We start from the raw sequence: 15,945 nt of genomic DNA, 5'->3' as shown, positions 1-15,945 counted from the left end.
TTTCAGACACTTAAAGAAGCTTATATTTAAGAGGGTAGAGATGGATCAAAAACAAAAATGTTTAAGTAGTAACAATAAGTGAGTGCTTTGATGCAAATAAAATAAGGTAATGGGATAAGGAGTAACGAGAAAGCCATTTAGTTTGGGTGACCTCTCTAGGTCTTGGTTTCTTTATTAGTCATATTTAAATAGTTTTCCTTTTTAATTCCACCAGATATTTGTGTAGCACTTGTAACTTAAAAGCATATGCTTCTCATCTATTGCATATAGAGCTGCATAATAGAATGTATCCTCAACATTGTGCAAAAAAGACTTGAGTTCGAATTCTGGTTTGGGGATTTTCCTAAGAGCTCTGTAACATTGAGTAAGCCATTTTATTTGAGTTTTAGTCTCTTCATATATTAAATGAATTTGCAAAGATCACTGCCGTGCCAACTTTTCAGGGCTATTATAAATATCAAAGTTGTTGAGAGCAGCCTACAATTGGCAAATAATTTTTTAAATTTCTTTTATAATAGCATCAAAAAAATAAAATACTTAGGAATCAATTTAACCAAAAAAAAAAAAAACATGTAAAACTGCTATATGGAAAATGACAAACATTACTGGAAAAAATTAAAGGAGACACAGTAAATGGAGAGATGTATCAATATGTCAGTTCTCCCAAAATTTATCTATATTCAGTCTGTCTCTGGCATAATCCCAGCAGGCTTTTTTTTGGTATCCCTTGATACCAAAGCAAGTTAGAAAGTTGAGTCCTGCCAGGCTCTCTGCCCCTGCAGTCCTCCGCTCACCGCACAACGGCCATTTGAGTCCATTTGTACCATCTGGGATCAATCCTGACTCTGGTCAACCCCTGAAGGTTTGTGAACACAGAACTTAAGATCTTCTCCCACACTGGGTTACCTCCCATGGTAGAGTGCTGAGGGAGAACTTCTACATGTAAAGCGCCAATGTGAAGGGGCTGTGGCATTTCTTTATTCCATAGGACAACCCTATAAGTGGCTTATAAATTAGGACTCTTAGATTCAAATACCATCCCTACATTCCACAGCTGGTAAACTAAGATTCAGATATCAATATCCATGTTCCTTTCCCTATACTACACGGCCTCTCCTAAAGCCAAATTTCTGCTTCAGATAATGCTGCAGGTCTCTTAATGCCTAGGCAGGCTAGAACTCTTAGAATCCCAGCCTCACCATCCAGACTAGAGCAGTTTCAGGTATTGTTTTTGTGATTATTGCCACTGCTAACGATTCTCGATAAGCTGCCACTATTATAATGTCTGACACTTGTGTTCCACCCTGCCAGTTGTCTTAGTGAAAGTCACTGTAAAAGAAGAAGGGGGAAACTTACCTCCGATTAAAGTTGGTTAGCTTAAAAATACAGTGATATGTTTTCAGTAGTTTTGTGGAAAGGTCACAGGGTCAAATGCATCGTTTACATTTGAGCTTATGATGCCGACTAGATGGAGTGATCCCTATGAGAATACCAGTGGGTTCCCAAAGTTCCTTGGGGGAAGGGAGAAGTGCTGCCTTGAATATAAATTTGCTCTTTCCCACTGCAGCATAAGCTCATAGAGCAAGGACAAGATCCACCCTTTTTGATGGGCCTGCAGCTCCTAGCATAGTGTCCACAGTCAGTGCTCATGACCCTAAGCAAATGACAAGAGTGCTTCATTCCAAATATAAATTAACTCTTTGAGAGGGACCACCCAGCCAACCCAAGCCCAACTCTAAGGAGCAGGAGTAAGATCTGTCACAAGTGAGGTGTGCCTTAGATGTGGCAGATGAGAAACAAAGCTTGTAACCTGATCTAAAATGAACAGGACCATGCATGGCTAAATATAGACTGGCTGTCCAAAAACAGGAACACATAGCCCAGGAAACCTCACGAAGTGACAACAGTTTCTTCCACCCTAAAGAACAGTTTACATTTGGATTCTGGAGCTATTCATTTATTCTTCCAAACTAAGGAGGAAAGATTTGGACAAAACTTACTGCCATGGTGTGTTTATTGAACACCTTCTTGTTTTAATCTGGGAATTTACTAGGCACAGATCCTTGTGCTAAACCCCGTCAGAGAAACAGAGATGATCTAGATCCTGACTTCTAACAGCTCCCAGTCTAGTTTTGTTTGACAGATTTGTGAAATCCCAATATAAAATCAACGGCAAAATGAAGTCCTAGAAAAGATGTGAGGAAGAAGGCATGATTCATTCTAGCTAGAGACCTTACGGGAAGCATGGCATTGGCTCTGGGCCTTAGTTTCCCATCTCTAAAATGAGATGCTTCAATGCAAAGAAGGTTACGTAAGGATGTGTGACCAGAGACTGTGACATTCCTCTAAACTACTGCCACTTACTCTCTTTCTCTTATGCCCTTCATGGAATTGATTTCTGCTGAAGTGTACCAGAGATCATGTGCATCAAGGTCAGGATGTACTGACATGGCTCTCAGAGCTCTGAGATGGTGTCCTTTCTCAGATCCTTGCTCAGAAGGGGGCAGGGGAGGAAGGATAAGCAGAGTCCCTGAAAGGTCTCACGGTATCTCATGTTACTGCCTGTCTCTGCCTCCCCTTTTTTTCTCTGCTTTATAGTTTTTATAAACACTAGGAGACTTACAAAATGGGGAATTATTTATACTAGCCTTTAGTAGTTTGATCCAGCAAACCTTTATTTACCATGCAAATGTAACATTATAAACTCATAACAAGATAACAGTCCTGCCAGCTGGTGTCTTGGTAATCAGATCTGCTGACTTGATTGCCCACCCCGCCCCCATGCATTATAGAGAATACATCTTCATTTATATTGATACATTTTTCTTTTTGTACAGGAGAAAGATCCCCAGACTGGATATGAAGTCTAATTTCAGGGTTCACGTCTGACCCACAGTATGGCATGAGACAAGTAGCCTTACCTTTCTGGGCCACAGTTTCTCCAACTGCAAATGAGAGATTTGAGGGATGAGGAGAGTGGCAGTGATAAATGAGCATTTGGACTCCGGGGTCCCTTCCAATTGCCACATTATATGAGTTATTGTGTAGAGTGAAGCCCTTTCGTATCTGGCCTTAAATTTACGAATAACTCCTATAACGATGTGTGTCAGAGGATTGGGGGGATTTTTCCTTCTTAAATAATTTCAGGCTTGTGACTGTGAGTTAAAAGGATCTGGACCTGTTGATCCAGTCTTACCCTCAGCACCTGTCAGCATGCTTTGGTTTTTTTTAGAACTCTCCACTTATCCAATCCTTGTTTTTCAATTAGCTTTCTAGAGGGAGGACCACTCATCCCATAGAATCCTATATCTATACTGTTTTAAATATTATTTCATCAACCATCTTCTCCTTATTAGAACTCTTAGAATTTTACACCATTCCACCTCTAGAAGTAAACCAGGGAGTGAACAGTGTCAAGCCAACAACCATTTATTGAGTATTTCATAATTACTGTTCATCCATATTTCATCTCATGAAATACTCAAAAGGACCCTGTGTGAGATGGGTATTCTCTTTGGCATTTGATAGAATGGAAGTGAAGTTCAGAGAGATTAAAAGTTTTGCCCAAGGCCCTGTGGTAAAATAGTTTCAGAACCTGGACTCCCATGTTTCTGAACCCACGTCAGGCTCTTTCTGTTACACATTGTTCCTTTGGAGTTGGCCGTGGTCAGATGATCTGAAAGGCCAGTGAGAACATGGACGGTTTCCAATTTAAAATTCTGATGATACAAAGAAAGATTTTTGAAAGAATTTGTTCTTTCATTTGGCTTTCAGAGCTTACTTTGCCCTTGATTTTTCAGTGACTCTAACCCTTCTACCTCTGCCTTGGAATTAAGAACCAGAGATTGTTAAAAACCAGACCAGTAGATCTTCATCTAAAGCTTCGTATAAACATGACTCATTAGGTTTTACGTGGAACAGCTTTCTTAAGTTTTCCAAAGATGACTTTGATGTGTATCCCTGATCTAATCCAAGTTCTTCGTTTTATAAATAGAGAAGATGAGGCCCAGGAAGATGAAATGGCATGCCTAAGGTCACTCAGCCTATTGGCAACAGAACCAGGCCTAGACCCTCATTCTGTTATTCGACCCTGCTTCCCAGAAGGCTAATACCATTTACCTCATAGAGATCTCGTGGGAACTCTTTTCTCGACATAAGTGAAAAGAATAGGCTTTGAAAACAGAGATCTGTTTCAGATCTAGGGTCTGCCACTTTCTAACTGTATGACCCCAGAGCATATTATTAACTCGTCTGAGCTTCAGTTTCTTTCTTTCTTTCTTTCTTTTTTTTTTTTAGCTGCAGTTTCTTCATCCAAAACTAAAAAATAAATGAGTGGAGGTAATAATAGCTACCTTACAGAGTAGACTAGAGACACATAGTGGGTGCTTAGTAAATGAAAGCTGTGATTATGAGTCAATATTGTCCTTTTTGTTCTCATTTGTTTTTCATATAACATCTACACAGGGGATAGCCGTGACTAAAACTATGACAATTACCTTCCAAGCATCCACTCTAGCTTGGAAAGAAACGCCATTCCTCTTGGTCACTTTCAAGGTTGCATCCAGTCCCAGGTGTACTCCAGGAATGGGAGCAGTAAGAATGGTGGGGTGCTGTGCTAAGTGCTTTATGTATATGATCTCTAGTCCTCACAGAAGCCCTACAAAGTATGTATTTCCCCTGGTGACCAAGTGAGGATCAAAGAGGTTTACTAACTCCTAACAGAGCTAGGAGTTAGCAGAGCCAGGCTTTGAATCTATCCTGGCTCTAGCATGTGCTTTCATCCACCACTTTATGAGTTCTGAGACCCACTGAGGCTTGGGGTGGGGATTTGGGGGAAAAGGGTAAAGATAAAAAGGGCATTGAGATAAGGGAACTAGTCATTATTTGGCCAGTCATCTTTTCCAGAAAGTCCCGCCAACCGCCCCTTTCCTGCCGCTGTTATCACTAGCCAGTTGATGGCTGGGCCGGGCTGGGCTGGGCCCCTCTACTGAAATCCTTCAGAGCTTTCCTGTTCTAGAGTTTTGCAAGAAGGTGGGAGGAGTGTTTGTATGCTGGGCAGGCTTCCCAGGGGTGATTGTGGAAAGGAAGGGGAGTGATTTCGTAGGGCTCTAAAAAGAAGCCAGGAAGAAGAGGAAAAAATAAAGCCCTGTTTAAAAGAAAACAAATTGACTCAGGCATTTTCTGGCATGATCTTTAGTCTAGACTTGAAGATAGAAGCCCAGGCCAGCAGTCTGGAAATATCCATTTTCTTCTTGCTGTATTACTGACCTTCCTAATGACCTAAGACACATCATTACAGCCACGCACCAAAAACAGCTAGGCACACGTTATTTAATGTTTTCCTCTGTCTCTACCATTTTTTTCCTTCCCTCGGGTGGTACCCACACAATAAAAACAAATCCTTTGAGCAGTTTATGCTAGTGAACTGGTTTGTTTCAACACCCTTATTTCATTCGTCTTTTAAAACAGCCTCGTGAGATAGGCCAGAGCTCATCCTCCCAACTTGACAGGTGTGGAACCAAAGCTGAGAGAGACCCATCTGCCATCCCACAGCTAGTCAATGGCAGCTGGAGCTGGATCCCCAGTCTTCTGATTCTCCCATCACTGAGCGTGGAATTTCAACCACTTGGGTCTTTTGACCCCAAACCATGCATTCTTGCTATTTTGTTTTGCTGAAATTCCCATTGCCTTGCTAAGATTATGGGGTGACGCCCTGAATTTATTATGGGGTTGGAGTATGGAGAACTGAAGGTAGGAAATGTCTCTTACTCAATGTACTTTAGTAAGGACTTGGTATTTCAGAGAGGAAATAAAAACTAAAGGTCAGATGTCTTTCATTAGATAACTGTTAATCTGTTGGATATGCTTAACACTTCATGCTTTGCAAAGGGCTTATGCATATGTATGTGTATGTTTTTTAAGTGCACACGCTATATTATCTATCACCCATTTAAAGTGTAAGTCAGTGTTTTCTAGTATATTCACAGGGTTGTGCAACCACTACCACAATTTAATTTTGGGACATTTTTATCGTCCCCAAAAGAAATCTCTTACCCATCAGCAACAACTTCCCATTCCCCATCCTCACCCCAGCCTTAGGCAACCACTAATCTACTTCTCTGTCTCTATAAATTTAGCAATTCTAGACATTTCTTATAAATGAAATCTAGCTTCCTTTTATTTAGCATAGTGACTTCAAGATTCATACATGTTGTAAACATGTATTCATACATTTTTACTGCTAAGTAATATTCCATTATGCAGATATGCCACATTTTATTTATATATTGATCAGTTTATAGGCATTTGGGTTGTTTTCACTTTGGGCTATTATGAATAATGCTATTGTAAACATTCGTATACAAGTTTTTGTGTGGACATATGTTTCTGTTTCTTCCTGGATATATACCTACAAGTAGGATTGCTGGGTCATATAATAACTCTCTGTTTAACTTTTTGAGGAACTGTTAAAATGTGTGTGTTTATAAATTTACTGAGATATATTTCCCATACCATGAAATCCACTCATTTAAAGTATAAAATTCAGTAAACCAGTATAGTCACAGGGTTGTGCAACTGTAACCACAGTCTTATTTTAGAATATTTTCATCACCCCAAAAAGAAACAATATACTCATTAGCAGTCACCATCTATTCCCACTCCCCCACCCCCCAGACAACCAGTAGTCTACTTTCTATCTTTATGGCTTTACCTATTCTAGACATTTCACGTAAATAAAATCATACAACCTGTAGTCTTTCATCACTGGCTGCTTTCGCTTAGCATAGAGTTTTGAAGATTCATCCATGCCGTAGCATGTATCAGTATTTTTTTCATTTCTATGGCTGAATAATATTCCATTGTATGGCTACATTGCACTTTGTTTAGTCTCTACTTCTGTCATTACGTGGCATTCTCCCCGTGCGTCTCTGTGCTTCTATTTTCTCTTCTTAAAAGGATACTAGTCTTAGGGCCCACCCTAATTCAGTGTGACCTCATCTTAACTCGTTTCACCTGTAAAGACCCTATTTTCAAATAAGGTCACATTCTGAGATTCCAGGTGGACATGAGTTTTTTTGTTGTTGTTGTTTTGTGGGGGGGGCGGGGGGAAGGTGAGGGGGAACACTATTCAACCCAGTACAGGCAACAAGGAATAATCATAAATTCAGGTAGAAATCTTTTAAAATTGCAAGCAGAAGTAGAATTTTGGCAAAGTGTAGTGCCAAAACAGCTTTGAAAGAACTTTCTGGGGCTACAAACCATTGTGGAGCCAACTGGTTTCGTAGACATGGCTTCGTGCTGGTCAAATGGAATTCCAAGTATCTGTGGGCCCAACTCATCCTAACTCCTCCTTCACCTTATTAACAGACCTTAAAACCTCTCTAATTTCGACAACAAGAAACAATCATATTGGGATTTTTGTGCCAGGGAAAATTCTTGCATTTATTCAACAGACGGGTATTGACCACCTGGTACGTGCTGGCACTGTTCGAGGTGCCAGGGATACAGAAGTGGCCGAACACATTTTGAGTACTTACAACATGCAGAGTTTTCTGGACCCTTAATGTGTTTCATCCTCATAGCCACCTACGTCAGTTTGTAAATTCAGAAACCGAGACTCAGAGAGGTGAAGAGACTTCTCCAGGTCTTCAGGTAAATAAACTGGGTCACAGATTTGATTCCCCAGTCCAAACTGGAGGCAGAGGACCCCAGAGGTGAGGACAAGTCATTCCTTTTATACAGAACCACAGCCCAAGCATTCAACATAGGGAGTATAAAGGATGTATTGGGTAATAAGGCCAGGATAAGTAGGTGGTGACAAAATGGCCTTTCTTGTCACACTGGGGAACCTGGACAATGAGGAGTCAGTGAATGTTATTGAGGGAGTATGACTTGTTATGCTATGTACTTTAGTCAGCATATTAGATGCTAGGGATAAAGTGTTAGAAAAGAGACAGGATCTCTGCACCTACTGAGTTTACAGCCTAACGTATGGAAGGATGAGAGAAAGGTATTTTCCCGTAAATCTCTTTGAAATACAAGGACGTACTGGTGAGAAACAAGGTTGAAGACATAAACAGGAAAATGATTTTTAAAAGAGAGAGAGCTTTGTAAGTCATCTTGAGTATAACGGTAATCCGTTGACAAATTTAAGCAGGGCAGTGACATAATGACACAATGTGGTTGTTGAGAAACAGGGAAGAGTCATAGATAACGCATAAGTTTCTGGCTTGGAGAACTGATTGAATAGTGGTGTTGATGTACTTCACTGAGATGCAGAACACAGGAGAAGGTTGAGGAGTCCAATTTAGATTGTTGAGCTTGACCTGCTTGTGGCACACCTGAATTTAGAGGCCCAGCAAATGGACAGATGTGACAGGGAGCCCAGGAGAGAGACGTGAACTAGAGATGTAGACTTGAGAGTCATCTTTGCATAAGTGGTAACTGAACCAGTGAGAGTGGACAGGATACTCCAGGAGATTCTCCTGTATGAGAGCAAAGCTATAGCAGGCTCTGGGGCAGAATCTTAAAGAATGAAAAAGTGCATTGAAGAGGAGGGCAGAGGAAGAGTAGTCCAAAAAGACCATGGCGAATGTAGAATTGAACCAGAGGCTTTCTCTTTGCAGCTTCCCTTTGTCATCTCGGGCAGTGGCTTGTTTCGTCCCCGGCGCCATGGCCACTCTGTCTCCTAGCGTAAGCCCTCTCTCCTCTGCCATTAAAGAGTTCATCTTGCAAACCTAATGGAGTAATGAAGCCATTGATTCTGTTAACACATGTCCAGTTCACTATGAGACCTGTAATGGGAATTCATTTTAGAGGTCAATACAGCTGTCAATGGATCAGTTTTTCCCCAGAGGCCTGTGGCTTTTTCTGTTGTACACAGGCAGAAGCTGTCCTGCCTAGCACCAGACTAGACTGGAGAGTAATTAACGCTGTAGAGCATCAATGAGCTGGTGACCCTGCCTCAGGCCTTGAGACGGTACACACTGAAATAGGTCAGAAAGCAGAGAGCAGAAACAGAATTGTGTCCCCTCTGAAATGATTCGAATAACCCTAGAACGCCACCATCACCACCACTAAAATATTTTCCCCTCCTAGCTATCACACAACCAGAAATTACATCTTTAAATCTTTATTTCTTTTGCACAAAAAGTTCCACTGTTGGAATTATGATGTGCTGAATGAATGTGTTTGCTCATTCTGCCAACACAGACTGAGAACTTTCTATGTACCTGGCCTTTATTATGTAAATGCTGAGATTGTAGAGATTACAACGTCAGTTACTGTTCTTAGAAACCACTGACTAGGCAAGGAAGCAGAGTGATAGTGGATGTGATGAAGCATGGGCCAGGCACCCTGAGGAATGACTGAGTCCAGACAGGTTTCAGAGAGAATATGATGTCCCTGTAGGGTCTTAAAATCTGCATATGAGTGCCAGAAGAGTAGAAGTGAAATCCAGGTGGAAGGAACAGCATAAGCCGAACCAGAGAATCACAAACGGGGCTGATGTATTCAGAGACTGATGAAGCTTCCATATGCCTTGGGTATGGGAGGGGAAAAGCAGGAAGTAGGTCAGACTCTGAAAGGCCTTGTGTGTTATGCTAAGAATTTGAACCAAGCTTAGAGAGCCAGCCAAATGAATAATGCCCTTGGCTTAGGGTGTAGCACTCTAAGCTATTATCTGTCTTTAATACCTCGCTTCCTTTCTAACATAACAGACAAGAACTTGAGATAAGAGTTAAGAAGAAAAAGACCAATAGAGAGTGGTGGGTATAAGAGCTGTGAAATGAGGAACATTGCTGTCCACAGAGGACTTGGAAGAGCAGGCAAGAGGAGCTGGGACCAGTCTAAGGACCAGCCCCAGATGAATTTATGCTTTTATCATTAATACAGTAAGGCACAGTCCAGGTCCTCAACTAACAAGTCTTCAGAAAGCAAAGCTTCTTTTAACAAAGCCAGCCTTAGCTTTGAGGAAGGTGATGACAGGAGCCACCAAAGAGAAGGAAGGCAGTGGTACTCACTGCTCCGGAGGCTGGCCTTGCTTGAGGGCCAAAGTCATACTCCTGGAGCACAGGCAGCCGTATCTCCTAGCAGTGGGGCAGGTCGTGATAAGAAGTGGCATCCAGGTGACTCCAGCAGCAATAATACCGAGGTACAGAGCATCCCCTTTTCACCAAGATGGCCTGGAGGCCACAGCCCTCCTCTCTGGGAAGGGAGAGAGGGAGCAGGTATGTGAGAGGGAGAGAATGCTGCTGCTGGATTATTGCCTCTGTTCTTGATATTTCTTCTTCCTCTGACAACCCACTTTGGGATAAGGACACCTTCCTTTCCTTCTTCATTCACAGAGCCCTTTCTCCTATTCACAGACTCCCTGAGAAACATTTCCTCAGCCAGTCATGGCCCCCGCTCCTCTCCAGCCGAGCTTAGCAGCTCCAATCAGCACCTACTCCGAGAACGGAAATCCTCAGCCCCGTCGCACTCCAGCCAGCCGACCTTGTTCACGTTCGAACCTCCGCTGTCAAACCACATGCAGCCCACCTTGTCCACCAGTGCGCCTCAGGAGTATCTCTACCTGCACCAGTGCATAAGCCGGAGAGCAGAAAATGCCAGGTAAGAGACTGCTGTGTGTGACCAACCCACGGGGCCTAGTACTTTTCAGTCTGTTTTTCCATTTTAAAGGAGGTAAAATCAAGGTGAGTGAATCTATATCTGTAAAACAAAACATCATTTTTTTGACTTAGGTAATCTTCACATTTTGTTGGTATCGTTTATGTTGCTATACAGCGATAATTGAATTCCAGAGAAGCCTCCCATTATGAAAAGTCACGCTGTAAAATTTTTTTGTTTAACCTGGGAGAACAAGCATTGGAGGTTACAGTTTCAGAACTGAAAAAAACAAAATCAGTTTAATCATTGGCCTTAAAAAAGAGCTATAAAACCGTACCATTATTAAACAAATCCACATCTCACTTTTGCTCTAGAGCTCCACCATTCCAAAGGGTAGCCACTATCCACATGTGGCTATTTAAATTTGAATTAATCAAAATTTAATAAAATTTAAAATTAAGTTCTTCAGTTGAATTAGCCACATTTCAAGTGCTCAGTAGCCACACATAGCTAGTGGCTACCATACCAGGTAATACAGATATGAAACATTTCATCATCACTAAAAGTTCTAGAGCAAAGACCCCTGCTCTAGAATAATGGTCTTTATTTTTCTAACCAGCTCTCTCACAGGTACAGAGCCTATGCATATTTTTATTACCTTTTATTTACACTGTTAGGATAAACAAAAGCACAGAGCTGATGGGCTTTGCCAGAGATAGTTCCCACTTGCTACCACGGCTAGCAGATTACAAATCGTGTTCCTTAATTAATTAATTAATTTAAAAATATCTAAGTTGTGTTATGAAAATTAAGGCAATTGGAGGCTGTATTAATGTATCACTTCACAGAATATTTTCATGCATGATCTCACTTGAACTAGTCAAACACACTGAGAGACAGTATAGATCATTTATCTTCACTTTATCAGCTAATAAATGAAAGAGGTAGGACTAGAACCCAGGTCTTCTCATTTCTGGTCCTCTACTCTTTTCTCTATATGTGCTACACGGGTTCTGGTTTTCCGGGTCATTTGCCATCACCCAACAGAGGCTCCCAACCCTCATTATTATACCTCAGATACCTCAAACGCCCATTTGCCTGAAGCAGCCTGATTCATTTGTTTGTGGACTTTCACAAGTTTAGCCTCTGTCAACTTATACATGAAAAGCTGAGATCCAAAAAGGTAGAATGAATTAGCCAAGATCACTGAATTAGTGGCAGAACCATAAACAGCACCTGATTCTCCTGAAACACAAACCAGAGACAGGCAGTGTGTTATAATGAAAAACATATTTCAGGCTTTGGAGTCAGTCAGATATGGGTTAAAAGTCAGATTCTGCCACTTTCCTTGTGACCTTGGGCTACTTAGTTAACCTTCTTGACTTTCAATTTCCTTACATGCTGAATAGAAACAACTAATTCAAAGGCTTACTAATGAGCATAAGATGACAACATATACATGAAGTACCCAGGAGTAGATAGATGCTCAGTACATACTACCAGTTCTCCTGTTCCCCATCTCCTTCTACTACATGGATGATTCCCAGGGAGCAGAGAATGTGGAGGTCTTACAATTATAGTTCTAGTGAAAGACAACGTGCTTTTTATTAATGCTTCTCAGATTTTAATGTGCATATGAAATATTTGAGGATCTTGTTGAAATGCTGATTCTGACTGAATAGGCCTGAGGAGGATCCTGAGATCCTGCCTTTCTGCTGAATTGCAGATGATGCCAGTTTAGATGGTCTGCAGTTCACACTTTAAATAGAAGACCTTATGTAATATTAACAAATGTCACCACTTCCAGTCCCATGATACGGCTAAAGCAACAGAGAACAAATATATAAATGTCTCTGCTTGCATTAGCAGTTAGAGCCCACTCTCTGCTCCCCCACCTCCTCTGTAAAACCTCTCTTAATCTTCCTGGCTGGAATTCATTTCTTCTCTGAATTCCCATAGTGGTTTTTTATTCTCACTCTCAAGCACTTGGAACTTTCTGCCTCGTATTATGGATGTTTATATTAATATGTTACTGCTCTTTGAAGACCCAGGACACCTACTAGGTACATAATAAATATTTGAACAAATCCATGTTGTAGAGAGATAACATAATAGAAGAGATAGAACTTATCTACAGCTAGGAAGTACCTTTATTGTGGAGCCTGGACCAAACTGCTTTTCTGTGTCTTTGTTTTCACTTTTGTAGGTGTTGGACCAAGAGGTTGATGAGCAGGATCTCAGGGAGATTTTTGGAAAAAAATATGTTCAGACATTTTTTGTAGAATTCCAAAGGGGGATGGAGGGTGGGGAGGAGGCATCGTTCAGTCTAGAAAGGCTATATAGTTTCTGGTAGTAGTGGAGTATCTTGCATGATACTAAACATACTGTAAAAATTACAAATTCTGGACAAAACATTAAAAAACAAATGTTTGAAGGCAATCAAAAAGCAGGCAGAAACTGGAAAAGATCTGACTCTTAAAAGAAGGTACCCACATTGAATAGGTCCAAGTTACATGGCTTTTCCTATAAAGGAAGTTCCTATAAATGTATCATCCAAAATATTCAGTATGCAGTGAGAAATTACTAGACACATGAAGAAACTGTAAAAGCTGACCCATTGTTGAGAGGACTCAGTTCATAGAAACAAACAAAAATAAACCCAGATTTTTAAGCTAGCATACAAAGTCTTTAAATAATTGTGTTTATTGCTTTAATCTATGAGGTAAGGGTGGATAATGAGTGAAGAGATGATGAAATTTAGGAGAGAGAGAAAAACTCTGAAAAATAACTTAGGAGTTTCAGTTCTAAGTGTAGGACAGTCCCAAACAAGCACAAAAAGGCTTCGTGAAGTAAACTGAGATTTGTTTACCACACACAGAAGGAGAGTCAAAACTTGCAGTATGAATTTAACCAAGTTGATGGCCTGCAAAAACAAAAGTGTAGCATTCTCTAGAGGATTATAACAGAACCCAGAATCTAGACAACATAAGATCACAACATTCAGGATAATCCAAAATATCTCAGCATATAGAGAACCAGCAAAATATAACCAGTTCTCGAAAGAAAGCACAGATATCAATCCCAACATAACCCAGATGTTGAAATTATCAAACAGATTTAAAAGCCTGTATAATAACAATATTCCATGTGATAAAGGAAAACACACTTAAGATTAATGGAAAGGAAAATAATTCTATCAACCCAGAAGGCTATAGCCTGCAAAAGTATACTTCATGAATGAAAACAAAACTAAGACATTCTCAGAAAAAAGAAAAATAAGTGAATTTCCAAGAGTTGTGATTTAAAGAAATCAGGAAGTTCTTCAGGCTGAAGCAAGATAGTACCAGAAGGAAACTAGGTCTTCAGGAATAAAAAGCAGCAAAAATAGTAAATATCTGCATAATTACAAAAGACTGTTATTTTCTCGTAAGTTCTTTATAGTATGTGTGAGTGTTGAAAGCAAGTGTTAAACATTGTCTAGTGGGATTTTCACCTGGTTTTATTTCTCTTCAGCCTGAAGAACTTCCTTTACCAGTTCTTGCCATGTAAGTCCCCTCATGATGTATTTTCTCAATTTTTATTTATCTGGAAATATCTTTATTTTTCTTTTATCTTTTGAGAGATTTTTTTCTGGGTATAAAATTCTAGAATGATGGTTTTATTTTCTTTGGGCATTTTAAATGGTGCCATTTTATAGTATTCTGACCTTCATTGTTTCTGATGAGAGGTCAGCTGTTATTTTTATTCTCATTCTCCTGTAAGTAATGTTTTTTTGACCAAGTTGTCAATAAGATAATGAAAGTCTTTTCAACAAATGATGTTAGAACAGCTGGATATCCATATAAGAATAAAAAAAGAACTCTTACTTCATTATCATACTACTCGAAAGTTAACTCATATATCAGAGACCTAAATGCAAAGTCTAACACTATGAAACTTGTAGAAGAAAGCATCTCTGTGATCTTAGGGCAAGCAAAGATTTTTATATAAGCTATAAAAAAGCAGGAATTAGAAAAGAAAAAAATGTTAAAATAGTTTTTATCAAGATTGAAATATTGGCCTTCAAAAGAACCCCATTAAGAAAACAAAATGGCGAGTCACAGAAGGTGAGAAAATACTCAAAACACATATATCTGACAAAGGATTTATTCCTAGAATATATAAAGAACTATTACAACGCAACAGAAGATAAACAACTCAATTTTTTAATAAATTTATTGATTTAAATTAGTTTCAAGTATACAGTACATTGGTTAGACATCTATAAGGTTCATAAAATGATTCCTCCAATTGCTCCCTCCCTCCCCTGACCCTCCACTTAGCCATCATATTAATGCTAACTGCATTCCCTGTGCCGTGCTCCCCATCCTCATGCCCAGCTATCAACTACTAATTTGTACTTCTTTAATCCTTCACCCCATTCTCCCAGTGCCCCCACCCCACCCCTCATGCCCAACTATCAACTACTAATTTGTACTTATTTAACCCTTCACGCCATTCTCCCAACCCCCCCTCCCCTCTGTCCATCACCAAATTGTCCACCATATTTGTGAGTCTCTTTTTGTTTAGTTTGTTCTTTTTGTTCCTTAGATACCACATATAAGTGAAATCATGTGGTAGTTATCTTTCTCTGTCTGACTTATTTCACTCAGCATTATAACCTCTAGATCCATCCATGTCATTGCAAATGGTAGGATTTCATATTTTTTTCCCCCTCTTTAATTTCCCCCCACCACTTCCACCCCTGACCTATGGATATTGCCGTTTCCCCTTAAGAACTGTATCTCTGAAGGCAGGACGTCTCTTCCCACATACTCGCAGAGTGCATTCGGGGCCTGGTGCCCCCGGGGACTGGCACACCCGGGGGGCCTGGCACACCCAGGGCCTGGTGCACTCGGGGCATGGTCTGTGACTCCACCTGGGGCACAAACCCAGGACCTTCTGCGTGTAAAGCAGATGTGTAACCACTACACTATGGAACCACCCCCAGGATTTCATTTTTTTTAATGGCTGAGTACTATTTCATTGTATATATGAACCATAATTTCTTTATCCAATTGTCCGTTGATGGGCATTTAGGTTGCTTCCATATCTTGGCTATTGTAAATTGTGCTGCCATGAATATTGGAGTGCATAGATCTTTATGAATTATTGTTTTTGTTTTCTTTGGATAAATGTCCAGGAGTGCAATTACTGGTACAAAAAATATATCCATTTTTAATTTTTTGAGGAAGCTCCAGAATGTTTTCCCTAGTGCTGTACCAATTTACAATCCCACCAACAGTGCACGAAGGTTCCCTTTTCTCGGCATCCTCACCAACAATTGATGTTCTTTGA

General features: G+C 40.3%; 1 protein-coding gene across 2 annotated transcripts in view; it reads left to right on the top strand.

The window, feature by feature from the left end:
• GAB2 (GRB2 associated binding protein 2) overlaps positions 1-15,945 on the top strand; it is a 49,591-nt gene that overhangs the window by 16,069 nt on the left and 17,577 nt on the right. Inside the window, exon 2 of one of the 2 annotated variants that reach the window (XM_006926653.2) lies at positions 10,368-10,611. In XM_006926653.2, the coding sequence (XP_006926715.1) occupies positions 10,368-10,611 (244 nt within the window). Of the gene's footprint in view, positions 1-10,346; positions 10,612-15,945 lie in introns of both variants that reach the window. The other variant, XM_015600549.2, reaches the window with a different exon arrangement.

This window comes from Pteropus alecto, unplaced genomic scaffold (genome assembly GCF_000325575.1).
Source record: "Pteropus alecto unplaced genomic scaffold, ASM32557v1 scaffold7, whole genome shotgun sequence".
NCBI lineage: Eukaryota > Metazoa > Chordata > Mammalia > Chiroptera > Pteropodidae > Pteropus > Pteropus alecto.
Note: the sequence above shows the minus strand (reverse complement) of the source record. Positions and strands in the feature narration are given on the sequence as shown.